Source organism: Oncorhynchus keta, chromosome 4 (genome assembly GCF_023373465.1).
Source record: "Oncorhynchus keta strain PuntledgeMale-10-30-2019 chromosome 4, Oket_V2, whole genome shotgun sequence".
In the NCBI taxonomy this organism is placed as follows: domain Eukaryota; kingdom Metazoa; phylum Chordata; class Actinopteri; order Salmoniformes; family Salmonidae; genus Oncorhynchus; species Oncorhynchus keta.
The window spans coordinates 53,955,976-53,979,382 of NC_068424.1; the positions used below are offsets into that span (position 1 = coordinate 53,955,976).

Genomic DNA, 23,407 nt, shown 5'->3' on the forward strand with positions numbered 1-23,407 from the left:
CACCGAAGTAGATTCCCACACGGACCCTCCACTATAGAGTTAGGTTTTGTGGCCGGAGTCCACACCTTGGGGGGGGGATACTGTCACACCCTGGCAATAGAGAGGCTTTTATTCTCTATAATGGTTGGGCCAGGGTGTGACTAGGGTGGGCATTCTAGTTTCTTTATTATACTGTTTTCTGTTTCTATGTTTTGGCCGGGTATGGTTCTCGATCAGGGACAGTTGTCTATCATTGTCTCTGATTGGGAATCATACTTAGGCTGCCTGTTTTGCCACCTTAGTTGTGGGTAGTTGTCTTTGTTTAGTGGCCTGTGTAGCCGAAGTAAGCTTCACGGTTGTATCCTTATTCACGGTTGTATCCTTATTCACGGTTGTATCCTTATTCACGGTTGTATCCTTATTCACGGTCGTATCCTTATTCACGGTCGTATCCTTATTCACGGTCGTATCCTTATTCACGGTCGTATCCTTATTCACGATCGTATCCTTATTCACGGTCGTATCCTTATTCTTTGTTTTGTTGGCGACATTTATAAATAAAAATGAATGTATGCTCACCATGCTGCACCTTGGTTCGGTCATTTCCACCCTGACGACGTTCGTGACACACTGTGTTTTTGCATTATTTAAACCAAATTGAGCATGTTTCATTATTTATTTGAGACCTAATAGATTTTATTTATGTATTAATTAAAATAAAAGTGTTCATTATTCATTCAGTATTGTTGTAATTGTCATTATTACAAAATATATATATATATAAAAATCGGCTGATTAATCGTTATCGCCTTTTTTTGGGCCCTCCAATAATCGTATTGGCGTTGAAAAATCATAATCGGTCAACCTCTAATATACACACACCTAAACTAATAAGGTGAATGATGACAGATTAAAAACTCACTCTGTGTGCGTCCAAAATGGCACCCTAGCTATTCCTTATATAGTGTGCTACTTTTGATCAGAGCCCTTTGTGTGTTTATGGAGTCACCATGGGCCCTGGTAAAAAAAAACAGTGCACTATATAGGGAATAGGGCACCATTTGAGACGCACCCTCTCGCACTCCAAGCTCTCCCAGAGGAAAGCCTTGTGAAGATGTGGTTAAATGACTTACAGGCTGGGATGTGGTAATCTAATGAAACATGTTACACAAACTTGAATTCCCAAACAGAATATCAACATGGTGTAACACAGCTTACAACAGGACTCGGTAAGGCTACTCTATGAGCTTGTTTTCTTTAAAGAGCCATGAGAAGCAGAGAGGCTGAGGCTTCATCTAGCAGACGCCGCATGGTACTCAATCAAACACAGAGAGATGAAAGGAAGGAACACAGAAAGTCATGTCTCAGATAACATCTGTGAGGATCTCTCTCTGCATCTTCTCCATCTCTCCATTTTTTACCTCACCCCCCACTCTCTCACCATCTCCCTCTTTCAGCGCTGTTGGTCCTTTTGCAGGTAGGAATGTGAGACAACATATACACAGGAAAGTATAATTACATCAACTTTTGATACTTTCCTGTGGATATGCTGTCTCATTATAAACAAAATGTATATTCTCTCTTCTCATTATCGACAACCAATTGCATCTTGTTATTAACCAGTTATTTTGTAATGAACAAACATGGCTATCTTATCCCCCATTTAGACAAAATACTAGGCTACTTGTCTCCTTACAATGCAATACTTCAACCACTAGAAACTGTGCGTATGGGAAGGTGAGCACATTCTCACCACCATAGTCAATACATGGCAACTTTTGTGTGAAAGCTGGCACATGCATGTTTTTGGAGGTATTTCGTACATAAGCACGGTCTATAAATGAAGCCAATGACACACAATTAATCTTCTCCTTTCCCCCTTCTGATGACCAGGTGGCGAATCGCATCTCTGCATGTCTGGCAGACATATCAGTGTGGATGACGGATCACAACCTCAAGCTGAACCTCGGCAAGACGGAGCTGCTCTTCCTCCCGGGGAAGGACTGCCCGTTCCATGATCTCGCCATCACGGTTGACAACTCCATTGTGTCCTCCTCCCAGAGCGCTAAGAACCTTGGCGTGATCCTGGACAACACCCTGTCGTTCTCAATTAACATCAAGGCGGTGGCCCGTTCCTGTAGGTTCATGCTCTACAACATCCGCAGAGTACGACCCTGCCTCACACAGGAAGCGGCGCAGGTCCTAATCCAGGCACTTGTCATCTCCCGTCTGGATTACTGCAACTCGCTGTTGGCTGGGCTCCCTGCCTGTGCCATTAAACCCCTACAACTCATCCAGAACGCCGCAGCCCGTCTGGTGTTCAACCTTCCCAAGTTCTCTCACGTCACCCTGCTCCTCCGCTCTCTCCACTGGCTTCCAGTTGAAGCTCGCATCCGCTACAAGACCATGGTGCTTGCCTACGGAGCTGTGAGGGGAACGGCACCTCAGTACCTCCAGGCTCTGATCAGGCCCTACACCCAAACAAGGGCACTGCGTTCATCCACCTCTGGCCTGCTCGCCTCCCTACCACTGAGGAAGTACAGTTTCCGCTCAGCCCAGTCAAAACTGTTCGCTGCTCTGGCTCCCCAATGGTGGAACACACTCCCTCACGACGCCAGGACAGCGGAGTCAATCACCACCTTCCGGAGACATCTGAAACCCCACCTCTTTAAGGAATACCTAGGATAGGATAAAGTAATCCTTCTCACCCCCCCCCCCTTAAAAGATTTAGATGCACTATTGTAAAGTGGCTGTTCCACTGGATGTCATAAGGTGAATGCACCAATTTGTAAGTCGCTCTGGATAAGAGCGTCTGCTAAATGACTTAAATGTAATGTAAATGTAATTACCACCGCTGCACTCTATGTCTAAAGTGAAATGTTCAATCTATCGTAAATCATGAAACACTCCTCTTTGGGGACGTTAAGCTCCATTGCGCTCGGATCGAATCAAATCAAACTTTATTTGTCAAACGTGCCGAATACAACAAGCATAGACTTTAGCGTGAAATGCTTAACTACAAGCCCTTAACCAACTGCCGAGCAGTTGCCATACCAGGCTGTGATGCAACTGGTCAGGATGCTCTCGATGGTGCAGCTGTAGAACCTTTTGAGGATCTGGGGACCCATGCCAAATCTTTTCAGTCTCCTGAGAGGGAAAATGTTTTGTTGTGCCCTCTTAACAACTTTCTTGGTATGTTTGGACCATGATAGTACGTTGGTGATGTGGACTCCAAGGAACTTGAAACTCTCAACCCGCTCCACTACAGCCCTGTCGATGTTAATGGGGGCCTGTTCGGCCCGCCTTTTCCTGTAGTCTACAATCAGTTCTTTTGTCTTGCTCACATTAAGGGAGAGGCTGTTGTCCTGGCACCACACTGACAGTTCTCTGATCTCCTCCCTAAAGGCCATTTCATCGTGTTTTGGTGATCAGGCCTACGACTGTTGTGTCGTCAGCAAACTTAATGATGGTGTTGGAGTCGTGTTTGGCCACGCAATCGTGGGTGAACAGGGAATACAGGAGGGGACTAAGTACATACCCCTGTGGTGCCCCAGTGTTAAGGATCAGCGTGGCAGACGTGTTGTTGCCTACTCTTACAGCCCATCATCAACAGCCATCATTGATACGGCCAGGTCCTAATGTCCAGGTATTGGTGCCATTAGAGAGGTGAAAGGTCAGTCATGGCCAGTCAGGTCCTGATTGATCAGTAGTGATCACTTCTGATGTGACCTCATTCATAAGGCATTGTTAGGGTGATGATGACAATAGCCCATTGAATTACATTATACTAGAGATAGCGTCCCAAAAACATTTTAGAAATGTCTATTAATATATAATGAGCAAAAGTCACACCTACAGTATTTTCTAGAATATAAAATTATCACAAATGTCAATATCAAATACTACAGGAAATGTGTTATACAAACACTTATCAGACCTGATGCATACTGTATCAATTAATTGCAAGTGGATTGATTTTTGTATTACAGATTTATGGGTATCTAGTATAGAAATTAGATGGATATATTCCATCCTTGGCTCTGATTGGACAGATTGTGAAAAGGGCCCTGTGAAAGACAGATTTAGAGATGAGGGAGTGTGAAAGAAAGAGAAACACTTCTCTGAAGAGGTGATGCTCAATATTTACATTTGAACCTATCAAGGGGATGAACAGAGGAAGGCAGAGAAATTGAGAGAAGAAGCTATATGGAGAGGAAGTGAGTGTCAAGAAAAGCAGTGTCTCCTAATCCCGCTCTAACTCACCCTGACACTTTTTATGACCCTCTCTCTCTCTCAATTCAATTCAACTCAAGGGCCTTTATTGGCATGAAAAACATATGAAATGGATAAACAAAATTGGATTAAAAAAACTATGAGCAGTAAATATTACACTCACACAAGTTCCAAAATAATAGAGACATCAAATTGTAACAATGTGCAAAATAGTTAAAGTACAAGGGAAAATTAATAAACATAATTAATAAACAGTTGTATTTACAATGGTGTTTGTTCTTCACTGGTTGCCCTTTTCTTGTGGCAACAGGTCACAACTCTTGCTGCTGTGATGGCACACTGTGGTATTTCACCAAGTAGATATGTGTCACACCCTGACCATAGTTTGCTTTAATAATATAATAATAATATATGCCATTTAGCAGACGCTTTTATCCAAAGCGACTTACAGTCATGTGTGCATACATTCTACGTATGGGTGGTCCCGGGAATCGAACCCACTACCCTGGCATTACAAGCGCCATGCTCTACCAACTGAGCTACAGAAGGACCACCCATGGTCAGGGTGTGATCTGAGTGGGCATTTATGTTGGATGTCTTGTTTGTCTGTTTCTGTGTTTGGGCCTGATATGGTTCTCAATCAGAGGCAGGTGTTAGTCATTGTCTCTGATTGGGAGCCATATTTAGGTAGCCTGTTTTGTGTTGGGTTTTGGTGGGTGATTGTTCCTGTCTCTGTGTTTGCACCAGATAGGGCTGTTTTGGTTTTTCACATTTCTTGGTTTTGTTAGTCTATTCATGTATAGTTTCTTTATTAAAGAACCATGAATAATAACCACGCTGCATTTTGGTCTGCCTCTCCTTCGACACAAGAAAACCGTTACAATATGGGAGTTTATCAAAATTGGATTTGCTTTCGAATTCTTTGTGGATCTTTGTAATCTGAGGGAAATATGTGTCTCTAAAATGGTCATACATTTGGCAGGAGGTTAGAAAGTGCAGCTCAGATTCCCCCTCATTTTGTGGGCAGTGTGCACATAGTCTGCCTTCTCTTGAGAGACAGTTCTGCCTACGGCATCATTTCTCAATAGCAAGGCTATGCTCACTAAGACTGTACAGTCAAATATTTCCTTAATTTTGGGTCAGTCACAGTGGTCAGGTGTTCTCTCTCTCTCTCTCTCTCTCTCAGGCCCCCATTAACATCGACAGGGCTCTCTCTCTCTCTCTCTCTCCTGCTGTTTTCTCTGCTTGAGCTGTGAGCTATGTGCCTGAATCACCCGCAACCCAATTACAGCACACCTCAGGCATCTACACACACACACTAATACGTGTCTTTTGATCCCAGATTATTGTCCAGACAGGAAATAAAAACCCCAAAGCAATTTCCAGACACATACACGCATACATGTTCCAGCTAAAACCCACATTTTATATTAATATGGATATTAACCTTATAACTTACTTGAGCTTAGTAAAATACATAAAATCCTAATGGTGTGAATAATCTATTTCTTAGTAGGGCCAGGAATCATGAATCTCAGCCATGTCTACAATGTCCTAAAGAGGAATTCCTTGTTACTTTGTTATAAATACAGTCATTCCTAGTCTGGACAGGTGAGAGGAGTGTCTCACTGTTCACTGACAGCAGGATTCTCTCTGAGGTATTGGGGTTCTCACAGTCACAGGACAGAGTGAAAGAACTGAAGAGAACAGAGGAAGGGAACGAGAGAGAGAATGGCAGGCAAGTTTGTGGGTGTTAGAGTGGCGAGAGTGGGAGGGGATATGAGGGGAGGGTTAGGTAAAGTGGTATACTTAAGAGTCAGTCATAACTCCACAGTTAGACTTGAAGCTGCACAGCCCACACACTAACACGTAATTCATTTACACCCTCAGCAAGAATGACAGACAGTAAACAACCATCTCTCTCCATCTGTCATTCTCCATATCCCCTTCCCCTCTCCCACCTCTCTCTCTCTGTCTATCTGTCACTTCCTTAATCTCTCTTTCCTCTCCCTCTCTCAATCTAGGCATTAATATTAAAGCTCTTTTTGGTTCAGCTGTCCTGTCACCCAAACCTTACTGATTCACCGAGTCTCTGTTCAACCGCCCTAATAGTGAGTAACATTTGTTCACCATAGCATGCAGAAAATACTACATGCAGTACTGTGTTGCTATTTTTAAACAGCTCCAAGTTGGAGATGCTTACTGGCATGGAGCGTGTGCTGTACAAGTGAAGTGTTCAGGATTCTTTTAAAAATATTTTGTGCTGTATTTTACCCCCTTTTTCTCCCAATTTCAATTATGACCTTGTCTCATCGTTGCATCTTCCCAACAGGCTCGGGAGAGGCAAAGGTCGAGTCATGTGTCCTTCGAAACATGACCCGCGCTCCTTAAAACCTGCCTGCTTAACCCGGAAGCCAGCCACACCAATGTATCAGAGGAAACACTGTTCAACTGACGACCAAAGTCAGCCTGCAGGCATCCGGACCACCACAAGGAGTCGCTAGAGTGCGATGAGACAAGTAAAGCCCCCCTGGCCAAACCCTCCCCTAACAAGGACGACGCTGGGCCAATTGTGTGCCGCCCTATGGGATTCCCAGTCACGGCCGGTTGTGACACAGCCTGGGATCAAAAGGATTAGCTTTAAAAGAGATCTGAGCTGATATAGTCTTGAAAATCAGACCCTAGGCAACAGTGACTAAGGTCTGGTTTCAATGACGGAATCTTTAGACATAGAGGAACTACTTCACTGCCTGTGTTACTACCTTACCCGCTTCAATAAAATACAGAATAGTAGCTCGAAAGATGAATATCATCACGGGAGTCATTTTAAATTAGTGCATTTCGCAAGGGGCTAGTTTGCATTAACTACCTTCACTAAAACCACTTCAAAGGTTTTGCCTGCAAACTTTGGTTTCAAATCGCAATGTTTTGGTATGTGTCTGCCTCGTGATATGTTGGGGAGTTGTCTGTCTGAAGAAGAGCCTCCCCAGATTTGTTTTTCTTTAACGAAGTTGTCAAAAGAGTACGTCTGGTAGGCTGAGAAAGCCTGAAGAAGAAGTGTCCTAATAGATTATCTAGTGATGATGGTTCCCCGCCTTGTAGACGTATAAAGAGCGTTGTCTGTGTGCTAATGTGTTCTTCCTTGTGGGCTGATTTACCCTGAACACATGAATCAGGAAATAAGCCTCTGTTCTGGGTAGCATCTGCAAACAGAAGCTGAGACAAGACAACCTCCCTCCCCAATCACACACACACACACACACACACACACACACACACACACACACACACACACACACACACACACACACACACACACACACACACACACACACACACACACACACACACACACACACACACACACACACACACACACACACACACACACACACACACACACACACACACAAGACTGGCTGACACTCTCATACCCCTCCTTCCTTCCATCGCTCCATTCCTCCCTTCTTCCATTCCTCCATCCCTCCCTACTCAGTGATCATGCCCCATCTGAGACTCTTTACTGGGTCAGTACACTCAGATGTGCATCCCACATTCAGCTCCAGACACAAGGCACAGGCTGAAGCCTAGAATTAAGAGTTCCTCCTTCTGCATCAAGACAGACAGACAGTGGGTGTAATTGTTGGGCAGACTGGTCCATATAGGCAGAACTGAACTACTATTGATGACTAGGCTAATTATACCAATTCATAATCACTTAACTACTGTGTCACTGTAGCTAAAACAAGGGTGCATAACAAGGGTCCGTCCCTAAGGAGACTTGGCCATGCCAGGCACACAGAACAAGGGTCCCTACGGAGAGTCCCTAGAGTCAGATTAGTCCCAATGGACATGGAGTCGGGAGACCAGTATGTGTAGGTTAGTAGTTAGAGCTCGACCAATATTTAGATATTATTTAGATAATATTTCTTTTTTGGGTCCGACACCGATTCCGATTTTCGGGGGGACAAAACTTACTGCCGATATACGGTTTAACAGCAGGGAAATTAAAAAGTGTAATTTTCCACACTGAATTCTCATAAATTGCCATTGAAAAGTGCAATTTTGGTATTTTTTTTATTGAACCTTTATTTAATCGTGGAGTCATACTAAAACCAAGGTCTCTTTTACAGATGAGCCCTAAATTAGAGAAGTTACAGAAAATACACAAATCAGAATATTAATACAAAGTGCAAGCAGAAAGAAAAACACGGTGATAAAAAACAAACTCATTCATCAGTAATAAGGTCCTGAATCAGCTGTCTGAATGGCCCTAGAGGCACCAGAACATCACATTCATCAGTAATAAGGTCCTGAATCAGCTGTCTGAATGGCCCTAGAGGCACCAGAACATCACATTCATCAGTAATAAGGTCCTGAATCAGCTGTCTGAATGGCCCTAGAGGCACCAGAACATCACATTCATCAGTAATAAGGTCCTGAATCAGCTGTCTGAATGGCCCTAGAGGCACCAGAACATCACATTCATCAATAGTAAGGTCCTGAATCAGCTGTCTGAATGGCCCTAGGGGCACCAGAACATCACAGTCATCAGTAATAAGGTCCTGAATCAGCTGTCTGAATGGCCCTAGAGGCACCAGAACATCACATTCATCAGTAATAAGGTCCTGAATCAGCTGTCTGAATGGCCCTAGAGGCACCAGAACATCACATTCATCAGTAATAAGGTCCTGAATCAGCTGTCTGAATGGCCCTAGAGGCACCAGAACATCACATTCATCAGTAATAAGGTCCTGAATCAGCTGTCTGAATGGCCCTAGAGGCACCAGAACATCACATTCATCAGTAATAAGGTCCTGAATCAGCTGTCTGAATGGACCTAGAGGCACCAGAACATCACATTCATCAGTAATAAGGTCCTGAATCAGCTGTCTGAATGGCCCTAGAGGCACCAGAACATCATATTCATCAGTAATAAGGTCCTGAATCAGCTGTCTGAATGGCCCTAGAGGCACCAGAACATCACATTCATCAATAGTAAGGTCCTGAATCAGCTGTCTGAATGGCCCTAGGGCACCAGAACACCAGAACATCACAGTCATCAGTAATAAGGTCCTGAATCAGCTGTCTGAATGGCCCTAGAGGCACCAGAACATCACATTCATCAGTAATAAGGTCCTGAATCAGCTGTCTGAATGGCCCTAGAGGCACCAGAACATCACATTCATCAGTAATAAGGTCCTGAATCAGCTGTCTGAATGGCCCTAGAGGCACCAGAACATCACATTCATCAGTAATAAGGTCCTGAATCAGCTGTCTGAATGGACCTAGAGGCACCAGAACATCACATTCATCAGTAATAAGGTCCTGAATCAGCTGTCTGAATGGCCCTAGAGGCACCAGAACATCACATTCATCAGTAATAAGGTCCTGAATCAGCTGTCTGAATGGCCCTAGAGGCACCAGAACATCACATTCATCAGTAATAAGGTCCTGGATCAGCTGTCTGAATGGCCCTAGAGGCACCAGAACATCACATTCATCAGTAATAAGGTCCTGAATCAGCTGTCTGAATGGCCCTAGAGGCACCAGAACATCACATTCATCAGTAATAAGGTCCTGAATCAGCTGTCTGAATGGCCCTAGAGGGACCAGAACATCACATTCATCGGTAATAAGGTCCTGAATCAGCTGTCTGAATGGCCCTAGAGGCACCAGAACATCACATTCCTCACTAATAAGGTCCTGAATCAGCTGTCTGAATGGCCCTAGAGGCACCAGAACATCACATTCATCAGTAATAAGGTCCTGAATCAGCTGTCTGAATGGCCCTAGAGTCACCAGAACATCACATTCATCAGTAATAAGGTCCTGAATCAGCTGTCTGAATGGCCCTAGAGGCACCAGAACATCACATTCATCAGTAATAAGGTCCTGAATCAGCTGTCTGAATGGCCCTAGAGGCACCAGAACATCACATTCATCAGTAATAAGGTCCTGAATCAGCTGTCTGAATGAACCTAGAGGCACCAGAACATCACATTCATCAGTAATAAGGTCCTGAATCAGCTGTCTGAATGGCCCTAGAGGCACCAGAACATCACATTCATCAGTAATAAGGTCCTGAATCAGCTGTCTGAATGGCCCTAGAGGCACCAGAACATCACATTCATCAGTAATAAGTTCCTGAATCAGCTGTCTGAATGGCCCTAGAGGCACCAGAACATCACATTCATCAGTAATAAGTTCCTGAATCAGCTGTCTGAATGGCCCTAGAGGCACCAGAACATCACATTCATCAGTAATAAGGTCCTGAATCAGCTGTCTGAATGGCCCTAGAGGCACCAGAACATCACATTCATCAGTAATAAGGTAATTATGACATAACATTGAAGGTTGTGCAAAGTAACAGCAATATTTAGACTTATGGATGCCACCCGAACGGTTCCATATTTCAGTGAAAGAATAAACGTTTGTTTTTTCGAAATGGCACAAATGTTCAGATAAGCATTAGATTCACTTTTTTTATCCTATACATTGAATATTGATTACCGATGGAGCGGTAGGCCAATATCGGCCAATAATGTCAGTGAACTGAAGTATCGGTTGGGCTCTATTAGTAGTTCCCTATAGGTCCGTGGTCATCAGGCCAGAAGCCAACAAACACATAGGGACAGACCACAGGGATATAAAAAAATATACAATATATAACTTTATAGTATGGAACATTAGATTGTATGGAACACAAGATCTAAGAACACAAGAACAGAGTATTGGAATTGAGAACACATGAGCTCAGAGCATCATGTATGGAACAAAACATATTGCCTGCAAAGCTAATGTACATTCTACTCATTCTTAGTCTATGCATCAGAGGGACAGTTAGGAACACAAGGTCTCAAAAAGACCAGCAGAATATCGAACAGCAGGGGCCATAAGCCTATGTTGTAAACTTTCATTCATCAGTTGTAGCAACATCTTGATGGGTACAGGGAAAATTTGTAGTAGCCTAAACCTATAGCTGTTACATTGAACTGGGTGTATGAAATATGCATGACAGTCCTCCAATTTGATGTAATAGAAATAAGGCCATGCTCGTGAACAAAATAATTGGCCTCCCTCATCTTAAACTGCACCGACCGCCATTGAAACAGACATAAATAAAATCATTCAAAATACTAAATATAAAACAGGTTGTTGCGTTGTGGCCATAGACATATAATCCATAGAAGGGTTTTGGAAACTCTAACCATGGCAAACTCCTGGGTACACTATGGCTGCCAGTACTGACTTGAATGGGAACTGCTATCTATGGATTATATTTCTATGGTTAGTTGCGGCTCTCTTCGTAAATTTCCAAAATACAAATCGCAAGAAAACTGTAGAGTTTGGAAAGCAAATGCCTACTCCTGAAAAGAGAAGACGAATCTGTCATTTGAATTTATTAAAAAAGATTCTGCTAATGTCAGCTAGCATGTAAAGAACATGGAATTGCATGAAATGTGTTTCTAAAAGGCCCCCAAAAATCCACAGACCCTGCTAAAAAAAATCCCCATGTGTGGTAAACCTAACAACGCATATGCTCAAGTGTATGCCACTACGAAAATGTGATTATAGATGCATGCAATGATTTATTTGAAAAATGGTATTGCTCCCCAACTCAAAACATTTACCCGCGGCTATGCAAACATTCACACACACACACACAAACAAACACACACAGTAACCCCTGTGGGAGGTGAAGAGAAGCAGACAGACAGATATCTCATTGTTAGAGCTGGGACGATAATCCCAAAATGATTGACACCGACCATACCGATCATCTATCGCAGGGTTTTTAGCTGATATCATTCATTACGATAAGTAGCTGTATACTAGAGAAATGTGAAGTTGATGGCTACAAGCATCAAACTAACAGTAGTACTTTAAATCATTTTTAAAAACTCTGGTGCACATTAATGTTATAAAGTTAGTGTTCTATGTATCATTATCGCATCAATTCAGGCAATTTATCGCAATATGTATTTTGGTCCATACAGTGCCTTCGGAAAGTATTCAAACCCATTGACTTTTTCCACATTTTGTTACGTTACGGACAGAATCGAAAATTGATTAACTAAAAAACATTGTCAGCAATCTACACACAATATACCATAATGACAAAGCAAAAACAGGGTTCTACACATTTTTGCACATTTATTAAAAGTAAAGAACAGAAATACCTTATTTTACATAAGTATTCTGACCCTTTGCTATGAGACTCGAAATTGAGCTCAGGTGCATCCTGTTTCCATTGATTATCCTTGAGATGTTTCTACAACTTTCTACGATGTTTCTAAAACAGGCACACACCTGTCTATATAAGGTCCCACAGTTGACAGTGAGTGTCAGAGCAAAAACCAAGTCATGAGGTCGAAGGAATTGTCCGTAGAGCACCGAGGCAGGATTGTGTCGAGGCACAGATCTGGGGAAGGGTACCAAAACATTTTTGCAGCATTGAAGGTCCCCAAGAAAACGGTGGCCTCTTTCATTCTTAAATGGAAAAGGTTTGGAACCACCAAGACTCTTCCTAGAGCTGGCTGCCCGGCCAAACTGAGCAATCGGGAGAGAATGGCCTTGGTCAGGGAGGGGACCAAGAACCCAATGGTCACTCTGACAAAGCTCTAGAGTGCCTCTGTGGAGATGGAAAAACCTTCCAGAAGGACAACCATCTCTGCAGCACTCCACCAATCAGGCCTTTATGGTAGAGTGGCCAGAAGGAAGCCACTCCTCAGTAAAAGGCACATGACTGTCCGCTTGGAGTTTGCCAAAAGGCACCTAAGGACTCTCAGACCATGAGAAACAGGATTCTCTGGTCGGATGAAACCAAGATTGAACTCTTTGGCCTGAATGTCAAGCGTCATGTCTGGAGCATACCTAGTACCATCCCTACAGTGAAGCATGGTGGTGGCAGCATCATGCAGTGGGGATGTTCTTCAGCGGCAGGGACTGGGAGACTAGTCAGGATCGAGGCAAAGATGAACGGACCAAAGTACAGAGAGCTGAAAACCAGCTCAGGACCTCAGACTGGATGAAAACCAGCTCAGGACCTCAGACTGGGGTGAAGGTTCACCTTCCAACTATACAATGACCCTAAGCACACAGCCAAGACAACACAGGAGTGGCTTCAGGACAAGTCTCTGAATGCCCTTGAGTGGCCCAGCCAGAGCCTGGACTTGAACCCGATCGAACATCTCTGGAGAGACCTGAAAATAGCTGTGCAGCAACGCTCCCCTTCCAACCTGACAGAGCTTGAGAGGATCTGCAGAGAAGAATGGGAGAAACTCCCCAAATACAGATGTGCCAAGCTTGTTGCGTCATACCCAAGAAGACTCGAGGCTGTAATCGATGACAAAGGTGCTTCAACAAAGTACTGAGTAAAGGGTCTGAATAATTATGCTGATATGATATTTCAGTTTTTTTTTATTATACATTTGCAAAAATTTCAGAAATTCTGTTTTTGCTTTGTCATTATGGGGTATTGTGTGTAGATTGATTAGGGGGGAAATTATTTAATCAAATTTAGGAAAGGCTGTAACCTAATAAAATGTGGAATAATAAAGGGCTCTGAATAATTTCCAAAGGCACTGTATCTACTAATTGTGCCCATCTATCTCTTTTAAAGTTTAGGACTCAGACTTTCACGGGTGTCCTTTTAACTGCCTGTCAGAAAGCCATTCCAAGGTGAAGAAATAAAGGATAGATTAGTTTTAAACAACTATATGTAATACATGTGTGCTGTTCAGTAACTCTAAAGAAGTGATGTGTTCTTTAGAAGTGTTTTAGAATCCAGAGGGAATACCCCAAAATCCATTGTGAAGACAGAGAATGCATCCCAAGAGGCACCCTATCCTCTATATAGTGCACTACTTTTGAGCAGAGCCCTATGGGCACTATAAAGGCAGTAAGGTGCCATTTGTGACACAGATATAACTCATTTTACCACAAGAAGGTGGTTTCACCATTTCAAGCACATTTTTCTATATTGTGCTCAAAGCCAGTTTCCTATAGTGTTTTTACTATACAAAATTATATCCAGTTGAGTAGTGGAGGGTCCAGACAGCTGTTTTGTCTTCACACATCAAAGTAAAGGTGTGCATATTCACTGACCTATTTCAGCCTGCAGCCCAAGAGAGGAGGGAGAGAGTGAGGGAAATCAGAGCTAGTGAGTGGGAGAGAGGGGTTCGTGGAGAAAGACAGTAGAGAGAGTTCCAACATAAAAACAATGCCGCAAGAAATTATACATTTTACATGAGGGAGTTCAAATGTGACAGTGATTTTCTAAGGCTGACTAGATTAGAGTTAAGTCAGTGTGTGAACACAGTGTGAATGTCCCCCATCTATTGCGACTGTACTCCTTGCACATGCATTTGCCTGCATGCTGAAGTTAAACCAGCTGACAATGCCAGGCTTTCGCCTTTTATTAACGCACCAGCTCTCCACCATCATGTGACTTGGGTTGTAACCCTTTCTCCCACCCTGCATCACTGGGCTCACAGAGTGGGTGGGGTTGGAGTAGGGTAATGTAGCATGGTAATGGCAGTATAGGGTCTGGGGTGAGATGATGTGAGTGGTTGAAACAGTCGTGGTCATTGAGAATGACATAAACATTTATTTTCACAAAGTCTGCTGCCTCAGTTTGCATGATGTCAATTGACATATACTGCAGAATGTTATGAAGAATGATCAGATGAATTGCAATTAATTGCAAAGTCCCTATTTGCCATGCAAATGAACTGAATTCCCAAAAAACATTTCCACTGCATTTCAGCCCTGCCACAAAAGGACCAGCTGACATCATGTCAGTGATTCTCTCGTTAACACAGGTGTGAGTGTTGATGAGGACCAGGCTGGAGACCACTCTGTCATGCTGATTGAGTTCGAATAACAGACTGGAAGCTTCAAAAGGAGGGTGGTGCTTGGAATCATTGTTCTTCCTCTGTCAACCATGGTTACCTGCAAGGAAACATGTGCCGTCATCATTGCTTTGCACAAAAAGGGCTTCACAGGCAAGGATATTGCTGCCAGTAAGATTTCATCTAAATCAACCATTTATCGGATCATCAAGAACTTAAAGGAGAGTGGTTCAATTTTTGTGAAGAAGACTTCAGGGCGCCCAAAAATGTCCAGCAAGCGCCAGGACCATCTCCTAAAGTTGATTCAGCTGCGGGACCGGGGCACCACCAGTACAGAGCTTGCTCAGGAATGGCAGCAGGTAGGTGTGAGTGCATCTGCACGCATAGTGAGGCGACGAGTTTTGGAGGATGGCCTGGTGTCAAGAAGGGCAGCAAAGAAGCCACTTCTCTCAGGAAAAAAAATCAAGGACTGATATTCTGTAATACGTACAGGGATTGGACTGCTGAGGACTGGGGTAAAGTCATTCTCTCTGATGAATCCCCTTTCCCTTTGGGGCATCCGGAAAAAAGCTTGTCCGGAGAAGACAAGGTGAGCGCTACCATTAGTCCTGTGTCATGCCAACAGTAAAGCATCCTGAGACCATTCATGTGTGGGGTTGCTTCTCAGCCAAGGGAGTGGGCTCACTCACAATTTTGCCTAAGAACACAGCCATGAATAAAGAATGGTACCAACACATCCTCCTAGAGCAACTTCTCCCAACCATCCAGGAACAGTTTGGTGATGAACAATGCCTTTTCCAGCATGATGTAGCACCTTGCCATAAGGCAAAAGTGATAACTAAGTGGCTCGGGGAACAAAACATCGAAATTTTTGGTCCATGGCCAGGAAACTCCCCAGACCTTAATGCCATTGAGAACTTGTGGTCAATCCTCAAGAGGCGGGTGGACAAACAAAAACCCACAAATTCTGACAAACTCCAAGCATTGATTATGCAAGAATGGGCTGCCATCAGTCAGGATGTGGCCCAGAAGTTAATTGACAGCATGCCAGTGTGGATTACAGAGGTCTTGAAAAAGAAGGGTCAACACTGCAAATATTGACTCTTCGCATCAACTTCATGTAATTGTCAATAAATGCTTTTGACACTTGTGAAATGCGTGTAATCATACTTCAGTATTCCATAGTAACATCTGACAAGAATATCTAAACACACGGAAGCAGCAAACTTTGTGAGAATTAATATTTGTGCCATTCTCAAAACTTTTGGCCATGACTGTACACTCCTGTGGTCAGAACACCAGGAAACTAATTTACTTCCAAATGGTCTTCAGTACATCTCCCACAGCCACACTCCCTGGAGAAAAATAATGTTCCTTTATGTCCTGACAAATGTTTTCGCTCCTGAACACCAACAGCTGAGTACAACATTAACGATAATGACATAGGGTCTAATCTCAGGGCTCTAGTTATAATCCTAATCTAATCCAATGTCACGCCACAATGGAATACTCTATACAAAAGTAATTTTACTGCTGCTACACATGAATGTGTATTCATATATATTGTGATTTACACAGATTTTAGTAAGATTGATTATGTAAATCCATATCTTCATAAGTCTCTTTTGTCTCAAAGGAAACAGAAATATACACTGAGTGAGATAAACCTGCTCTTTCAATGACAGAATGACCAGGTGAATCCAGGTGAAAGCTGTGATCCCTTATTTATGTCACTTCAATCAGTGTAAATTAAGGGGAGGAGACAGGTTAAAGAAGGATTTTTAAGCTTTGAGATAATTGAGACATGGATTGTGTATGTGTGCCATTCAGAGGGTGAATGGGTAAGACAAAATATTTAAGTGCCTTTGAACGGGGTATGGTAGTAGGTGCCAGGAGCACCGGTTTGTGTAAAGAATATAGATGCTCGTCACACATGTATAAGCATCATTTAGTTGAAGCCACAACAATACCCAAATCAATAATGCACAGGATGAAGCAGGAGAGTTTGAATTGGCATAAACTAGAGATTAAAGAAAGTGGGAGGACTAGAAAGTCTCTCAGGAGTTACTGCTGACCATGGGGGGAAGAGAGAGGGAAGAGAGGGGGAAGGGTGAGGTGCTGCATAGGAATCAGAGGGATCTCATTTATGGACTGATGCCATGCAACTTTTCATACCATATCGAGAGAGGTCCTGGAACAAAGGTTAGAGGGAAACAATAAAAACAGAATTTCAATGGAAAAAGTTAAGATGTCTTTATTGCGCCACAGTCACTCTTACTCTTCAGATGCATCTCATAGAATATTGTTTTAAAGTATTGTAAACTAAGATTGATTGAAAGTAGATCCGTGGTGCTGAAAGACATTATTGAATGTTGATGTGTAAATGATTTGATCACCAACACTTGCCTGTATGCATTGCATGGCCTCATGCACAAGAGTGCTAGTCTGGCTGACACCTAACTTGAAGTCGTCCTGACTTCAGAGTCTGGAAAGGCTCCATGATGTTGTAGGCAAGATGCGCAGATAATGAAGGAGGCTGTGCTTTTTTACCAATTGGTTCACCTCTGTGTCTTTCTCACTCAAACACTCACATGGACAGCCCCAGAGTGCCACCCCCTTCCAACACAAGTGTAGGATTTTCAAACGAGAGGTCTAAAAAAATATATATATATATATTTGAGAGAACCAAGCTCAAGCCAACTTCTGTGTAAATACTGCACTTACAACAGGCTCCTGTCCAGACCGATTTGTCACAGCTCTCCACCTGAGCCACATTAGTCAGGCTACAACAGTGCCCCATCAGACCGGGAATAAGGAGTTGAATGTCTAGAAAAAGATAGTCTGCTTCAACTATCAATAAAATGGTTATGAAGACCAGTCTGTCTGTCAGACATTGGCAATCGTAGGACAAGTCTGCCTGAGATCAAAGCCCTGTCTCTCCCTCCATCCCTGGCCATGTGAGTGGGGTAGGTAGTTGAGGACAGGGAAGGTGTCTGTGTGCTGGATACACACAAAGAGACAGAGAAACAATGCACAGAGACAGTAACACGCAACACACTGGAGAGATGCCTCTATGCCAATAAACCTCTGTAAACCCTGTGCTGTGCTGCGTCACAGTATATAAAGTAGACCCAGATGTCAGGGATGATTGGGGGGGCTTTAAGAACAAATGTATTATCCCTATGAATAAGCACAACACACTGTGCACATACACTTTTAACTATTTTAAATGGACCCCAACAGCATCCGACCTGCATATGCATTAGGTTATATGGTATATTATGCCTACTGTATAGAATAGGTGACATAATCCTACTGTAGATTTCCACAGCACATGAATGAATCCGACTGCACTGTGACATGAAAGGAAAAGACACTTTAAACCTAGGCTATTTAGAATAATCCATCAAAATACAAATCGGCCGACTCTTTTCCCAAAACGAATCACTATGTTGGATCACAACTGTATTTGTGTTTCAGTCCACTATCACAGGTAAATTTAACTGTTATTTTGAGATTTTAAAAAATCACTTTCCTCTGTCCTCTGTGCTTTTATTTCAAACAAAATCGTGCCGAGAATTACATGGAAACCGGAAACCTACTTTGTTGTGTATACCCAAAACTCAAATTAGAGTATGTAGCCTATCACTGAGGGTTAGCATTCACACCACATTCCCTCTAAACAGACATGAAACACAGTTCAACAGAGAGAAGTGGACTCGGAGCCAGCCATACCTTTGAAAAGGACCGCCATCCATAGATAGATCCCAACCGAACCTTGTCCAAAAGACTTGCGGCACCGCATCCTTTCGTTCACAGGAATCCGACGACCCTCGAGCCTTCACTGGCGGCTAGAGAGTAAGCGCTTGTTCAGCCAGGGTGTGAGCATTGGGCTGGGGAGAGTTGGAGAGTGAATGGCTGATGAGAGGTGGAGAGTGATGGGCTCAGGAGAGGTGGAGAGTGATGGGTTGAGGATAGGTGGTGAGTAATGGGCTGGGCAGAGGTTGAGAGTAATGGGCTGAAGAGAGGTGGAGTGATGGGCTGGGGAGAGGTGGAGAGTGAATGAGTGAGATAGAGATAGTGAACAACATTTGCGCTTGTACGATTGTTAAAAGAACATTCTCATACACCCGGGCGCATTCTCGGAGCATAGGCTACAGTAAGAAAATAACGTTTACGCATAACAAAATACTACTCGCGGTCCGAATACTCTGACTTTGTGAATCTTACACTGATAAACTTGTGGCTGTGGTCGTGCTGTCTCTCTTGGCGCGCGCTCACCCGTTTCCTGACTCGTCTGCTCATTTGGTCTGCTCGAGCGCATTCCTCGTGCCACTTTTTTTTTTAACTCGACGAGTGGCGGACGGCTGAGAGCTTCCAGAGAGGTCTGAGCCTCTGTCTAGGTCAGAGTCTGAGAAAAAAACATCAACATTTCTAAAATATATATATTTTTTTAAACACGCAGACACAAAAGTTGTGTTAACAGTTAAAACTGTACATTGATCATAAATGTTGTTCTGAAATGTGTATTACAATGTGGTGATATTTTACGCAAACCCCTAATAGGCATAAATATTTTACAAACTAAAATAAACTTGAGACCGACTCCAATAACTGTATACATTATGTGCAATTGCGCAAGTCGGCTATATTCAACATTCTCAAATATTTAATCTAAAATTAAATCTAAACATTTATTACATTTGATTGTTTTCCTGCAGGTGTATACAACCTACTCCATATAGAACATGTTCCCAATTTAGAAGAAAAAAAACAAGATGTCTTCATTGCACACTGTATATCTTCACACCCCAGAGTTAATATGATATGATACTTTATTGTCCCGAGGGGAAATTTCACTTGGACAATAGAGAGTGCTGCTGCTTCAAAATACTGTAAATACATAAATACATAGAATTATCATACACTCCCCTCCCCACCCACACAAAAGTTTAATAAATTAATGTCAGGTGGCAGGTAACATATAAGAGCATTGGGCCAGTAACTGAAAGGTTGATGGTTTGAATCCTAGAGTTGACTAGGTGAGAAATCTGCTGATGTGCCCTTGAGCAAGGCACTTAACCCTAATTGATCTGGATAAGAGCACCTGATAAATAACTCAAATGTCAATGTAAAAAATGTCTAGGTGGCAGTTCCACATGATGAAAGCCAGGCTCCAGTCTGTCATTGTGTCTGACTCCCCTGCTGTAAAGCAGTTTTATTGACAAGGGGATAAACAAATGTTTATATCTGTTCAGCCAGCTTATAACACCTCCTTGATGGCATCAGCAGGAACTCTTAAGTTCAGTGTATGTGTGGGGTCCGACATGACTTTTCTGGCCTGTCTGATGATGGTCTCCTGGAAAGAGGAAGGAAGTGTCATACCTATAATCTTCCCTGCTGTCATGTTCAGTCTCAAGATTTGGGCTTTGAGCTGCACGGTCAGGTTACCAAACCATGTAACAATGCCTTGGCACAGGTGTCAAACTCATTCCGCAGAGGGCTGAGTGTCTGCGGGTTTTCGCTCCTCCCTTGTACTTGACTATGGTCACAAATTAGTAAATAACTCCCCTCAGCTGGTTATCTAGGACTTAATTGAAAGGAAAATATGTGACAAGCATTGAACATTGTTCATCAATAATTCCCAAACAAATTTATTGAGCATGAGTAATTTTGACATGGATAATTTGCCCTAAGAGTTGTGCAAGATTAGTAGAATCTTATTCAAAATTATTCACAGCTATAATGGCTGCCAAAGGTGCTTCCACCAAGTATTAACTCTGGGATGTGAAGGCATAATGCAATCAATACATTTTAATTTATAATTTTTTCATAAATTTGACAAATTTTTCAAAAATATTTCTTTCACTTTGAGAAAGAGGAGTACGTTCCATTTTTAGATGTAGTTTTAATTAAGGCAGCAAAATGTGAAGACTGCAAAGGGTTTGCAATCCCGTCTCCATTACGGTCATTATCATATCATTTTTTATTTAAAAAATGCAATAATCAATTATAATGATCGATATCAATGATTTATATATTTAATAGGCTATGAAAAAACATCAAATTTTTGATATCGATAATTAAAATGTTAATATAAAAAATTGAATTATTTATAGGAAACATTTAATTGTTGATATAAAATAATATATATTGATGTAAAAAAAAATATGTTAAAACAGCTTTTCTCTACACTGTAGGCTTCACATCTGCTTGCATTTATATTTTGTATGTTTATTTTCTGTAAAATATGTAATTCAGTGCTCATCAATAAAAGAGACATTGGTCTTAGTATGACTCCCTGATAAAGGTTAAATAAAATAAATACAAATATAATTGAAGGCTGACATGTTATTTCAGAATGCAGGGAGTAGCCTACCTCTTTTCCACAGATTAAAAACAGTTTACACACACTTGACTTCATCATACAAATAGCATGCCTTCAACAAAGCCTATTTCTAACCAGTGATGAAATATCCACTAATAATATTATATTGACTAGTTATTTCATAGAGGGGTGTTTGAAAACATGCAGTTCAATGTTGATGTATACTATAACCTATGATTTTTGAATGGTGGTCTCAGGTTGGATGAGGGAGCGCATGTGTACATCTTTCGTGATTTCTCACAAAAATATAATCTAAGAATGGTCTCAATTTAGAGCCTCTAACCCTGGCGATTAGACTGGTAAACTCATGGGTAGGCCTACGCTCGCTATGGCTGACCTGGTATTGTGCAATCATTTTTATGTTCATTTAGAATGTTCTATCAACTGATGCTGGATTGCCATGCACTGTAAACCCCAAACCATTTTAACTCAAATACCTCTACTTAGTTGAATTAAAAGACAATGAAAAAGCATTATAACCTAAAAATGTTTATGTGGTACTGACTCAAAACTAAATGAGAAGTCACATCAACTCTATTTGTTTAAGTTATGATAACAAATTAACTTTTTCCCAGCATGCTCTACTGCAGGTAGATTTTGTGGATATATATATATGATTTATAGTTATATATAATCATATATATATATATATATATATGTGTGTGTGTGTGTGTGTGTGTGTGTGTGTGTGTGTGTGTGTGTGTGTGTGTGTGTGTGTGTGTGTGTGTGTGTGTGTACATTAAACACGTTCACACTGCACCGTAGCCCGGGGCTAAGCGAGTTCACACTTGCACATTCTACATTATAGTTGATCAATTTTAGTTGTTTGCAAACTAAATTGCTTCTTGATTGCTTTGTGAAATACCCCCTTGCCATTCATAATCAACCCATCTGCAACTTTGTTGCATCCAGTTGAAGCTTTTCAACTTTGTGCAACTAGTTGGAAACAACAGCCAATCAAAACAAACACTTTTGTCACATGATCCAAGGTTCAGAATTCAAACCCAGTTGTCATGTCAACACAGCTGTCTGTGCTGCTCAGCACAACCCACAATCAGCATTGACAGAACAGAGACTAGCACAACAGGAGATGTATGCAAATGATTGTACATGGTTTAGCAGTCAATAAATGTCATTTTGAAGTGGATCCAAATATGTCCCTGACCAGTTTCAACTAGAATTGGTCACCATGAACTGTGCTAGCTAGCTTAGTTTGTTGCTAGCTTGCTGTGTTGTTGGTGTTTGCAATGTCATTTGGCTAGCTAAATTGTACAGGCTACATTTATTCGATACACTTGTTACAATACTGTTGAAAGATTCCTGGAAATGGGCATTTTGGGAAAGTTACCAGAATTTTGCAACCATACTTGCAGGCCTGATGTGGCCTGTAAATTTTAAGCCACTGTATTAGGGTAATGCTAGGCCTCAAAATAAGGCCTTATGAGATATGTAATGTATTGTCAAAAATAGTTTAATCATAATGATAACATTTACCTAGGAACTCACTTGGTGAAGGCCACAGGACTAAAAATAAACTAATTCAACAACCATGTCTCTTTCACTAACAAATACAGTCATGGATGGTAACTACAATTCATTTGAAAAGGCAAGGCACACTGGGGAATTAAATTGGAGGCGTGGCTTAGTGGGGGCGTTACTAAAAATGTTCAAGCTGATACAACTCAAATCTGAACCCCCTAGGGTCACAGTGACTCGATCAGTTTGAGTAATAACTCCAAAATCACTTTAAGTAACTGTACTCATATATATTAATTCCAAATGGTTTCCTCAAAAGTTTTGAGTAATGACAGCACATTGGACTTTATAGTGAGTGTGTTCGTGGATTCACTCTGGCTGTCTACTCTGATGTCAGAGCATTCTCGTCTGAGTGTGCCAGAGCGTAGAATAACTGATGAATTTACGAACATGCAAACATCCGCTGATTATGATC

At 42.1% G+C, this 23,407-nt stretch overlaps 1 protein-coding gene across 1 annotated transcript in view; it reads right to left on the minus strand.

The window, feature by feature from the left end:
* The window catches only part of LOC118378081 (neuronal acetylcholine receptor subunit alpha-7-like), a 75,426-nt gene extending 56,084 nt beyond the window's left edge, over positions 1-19,342 (minus strand). The window contains exon 1 of the mRNA XM_035765017.2: positions 18,804-19,342. Coding sequence (XP_035620910.1) covers positions 18,804-18,873 — 70 coding nt within the window. The 5' untranslated portion in view covers positions 18,874-19,342. The remainder of the gene's footprint in view (positions 1-18,803) is intronic.
* Positions 19,343-23,407: the final 4,065 nt, after the last annotated feature.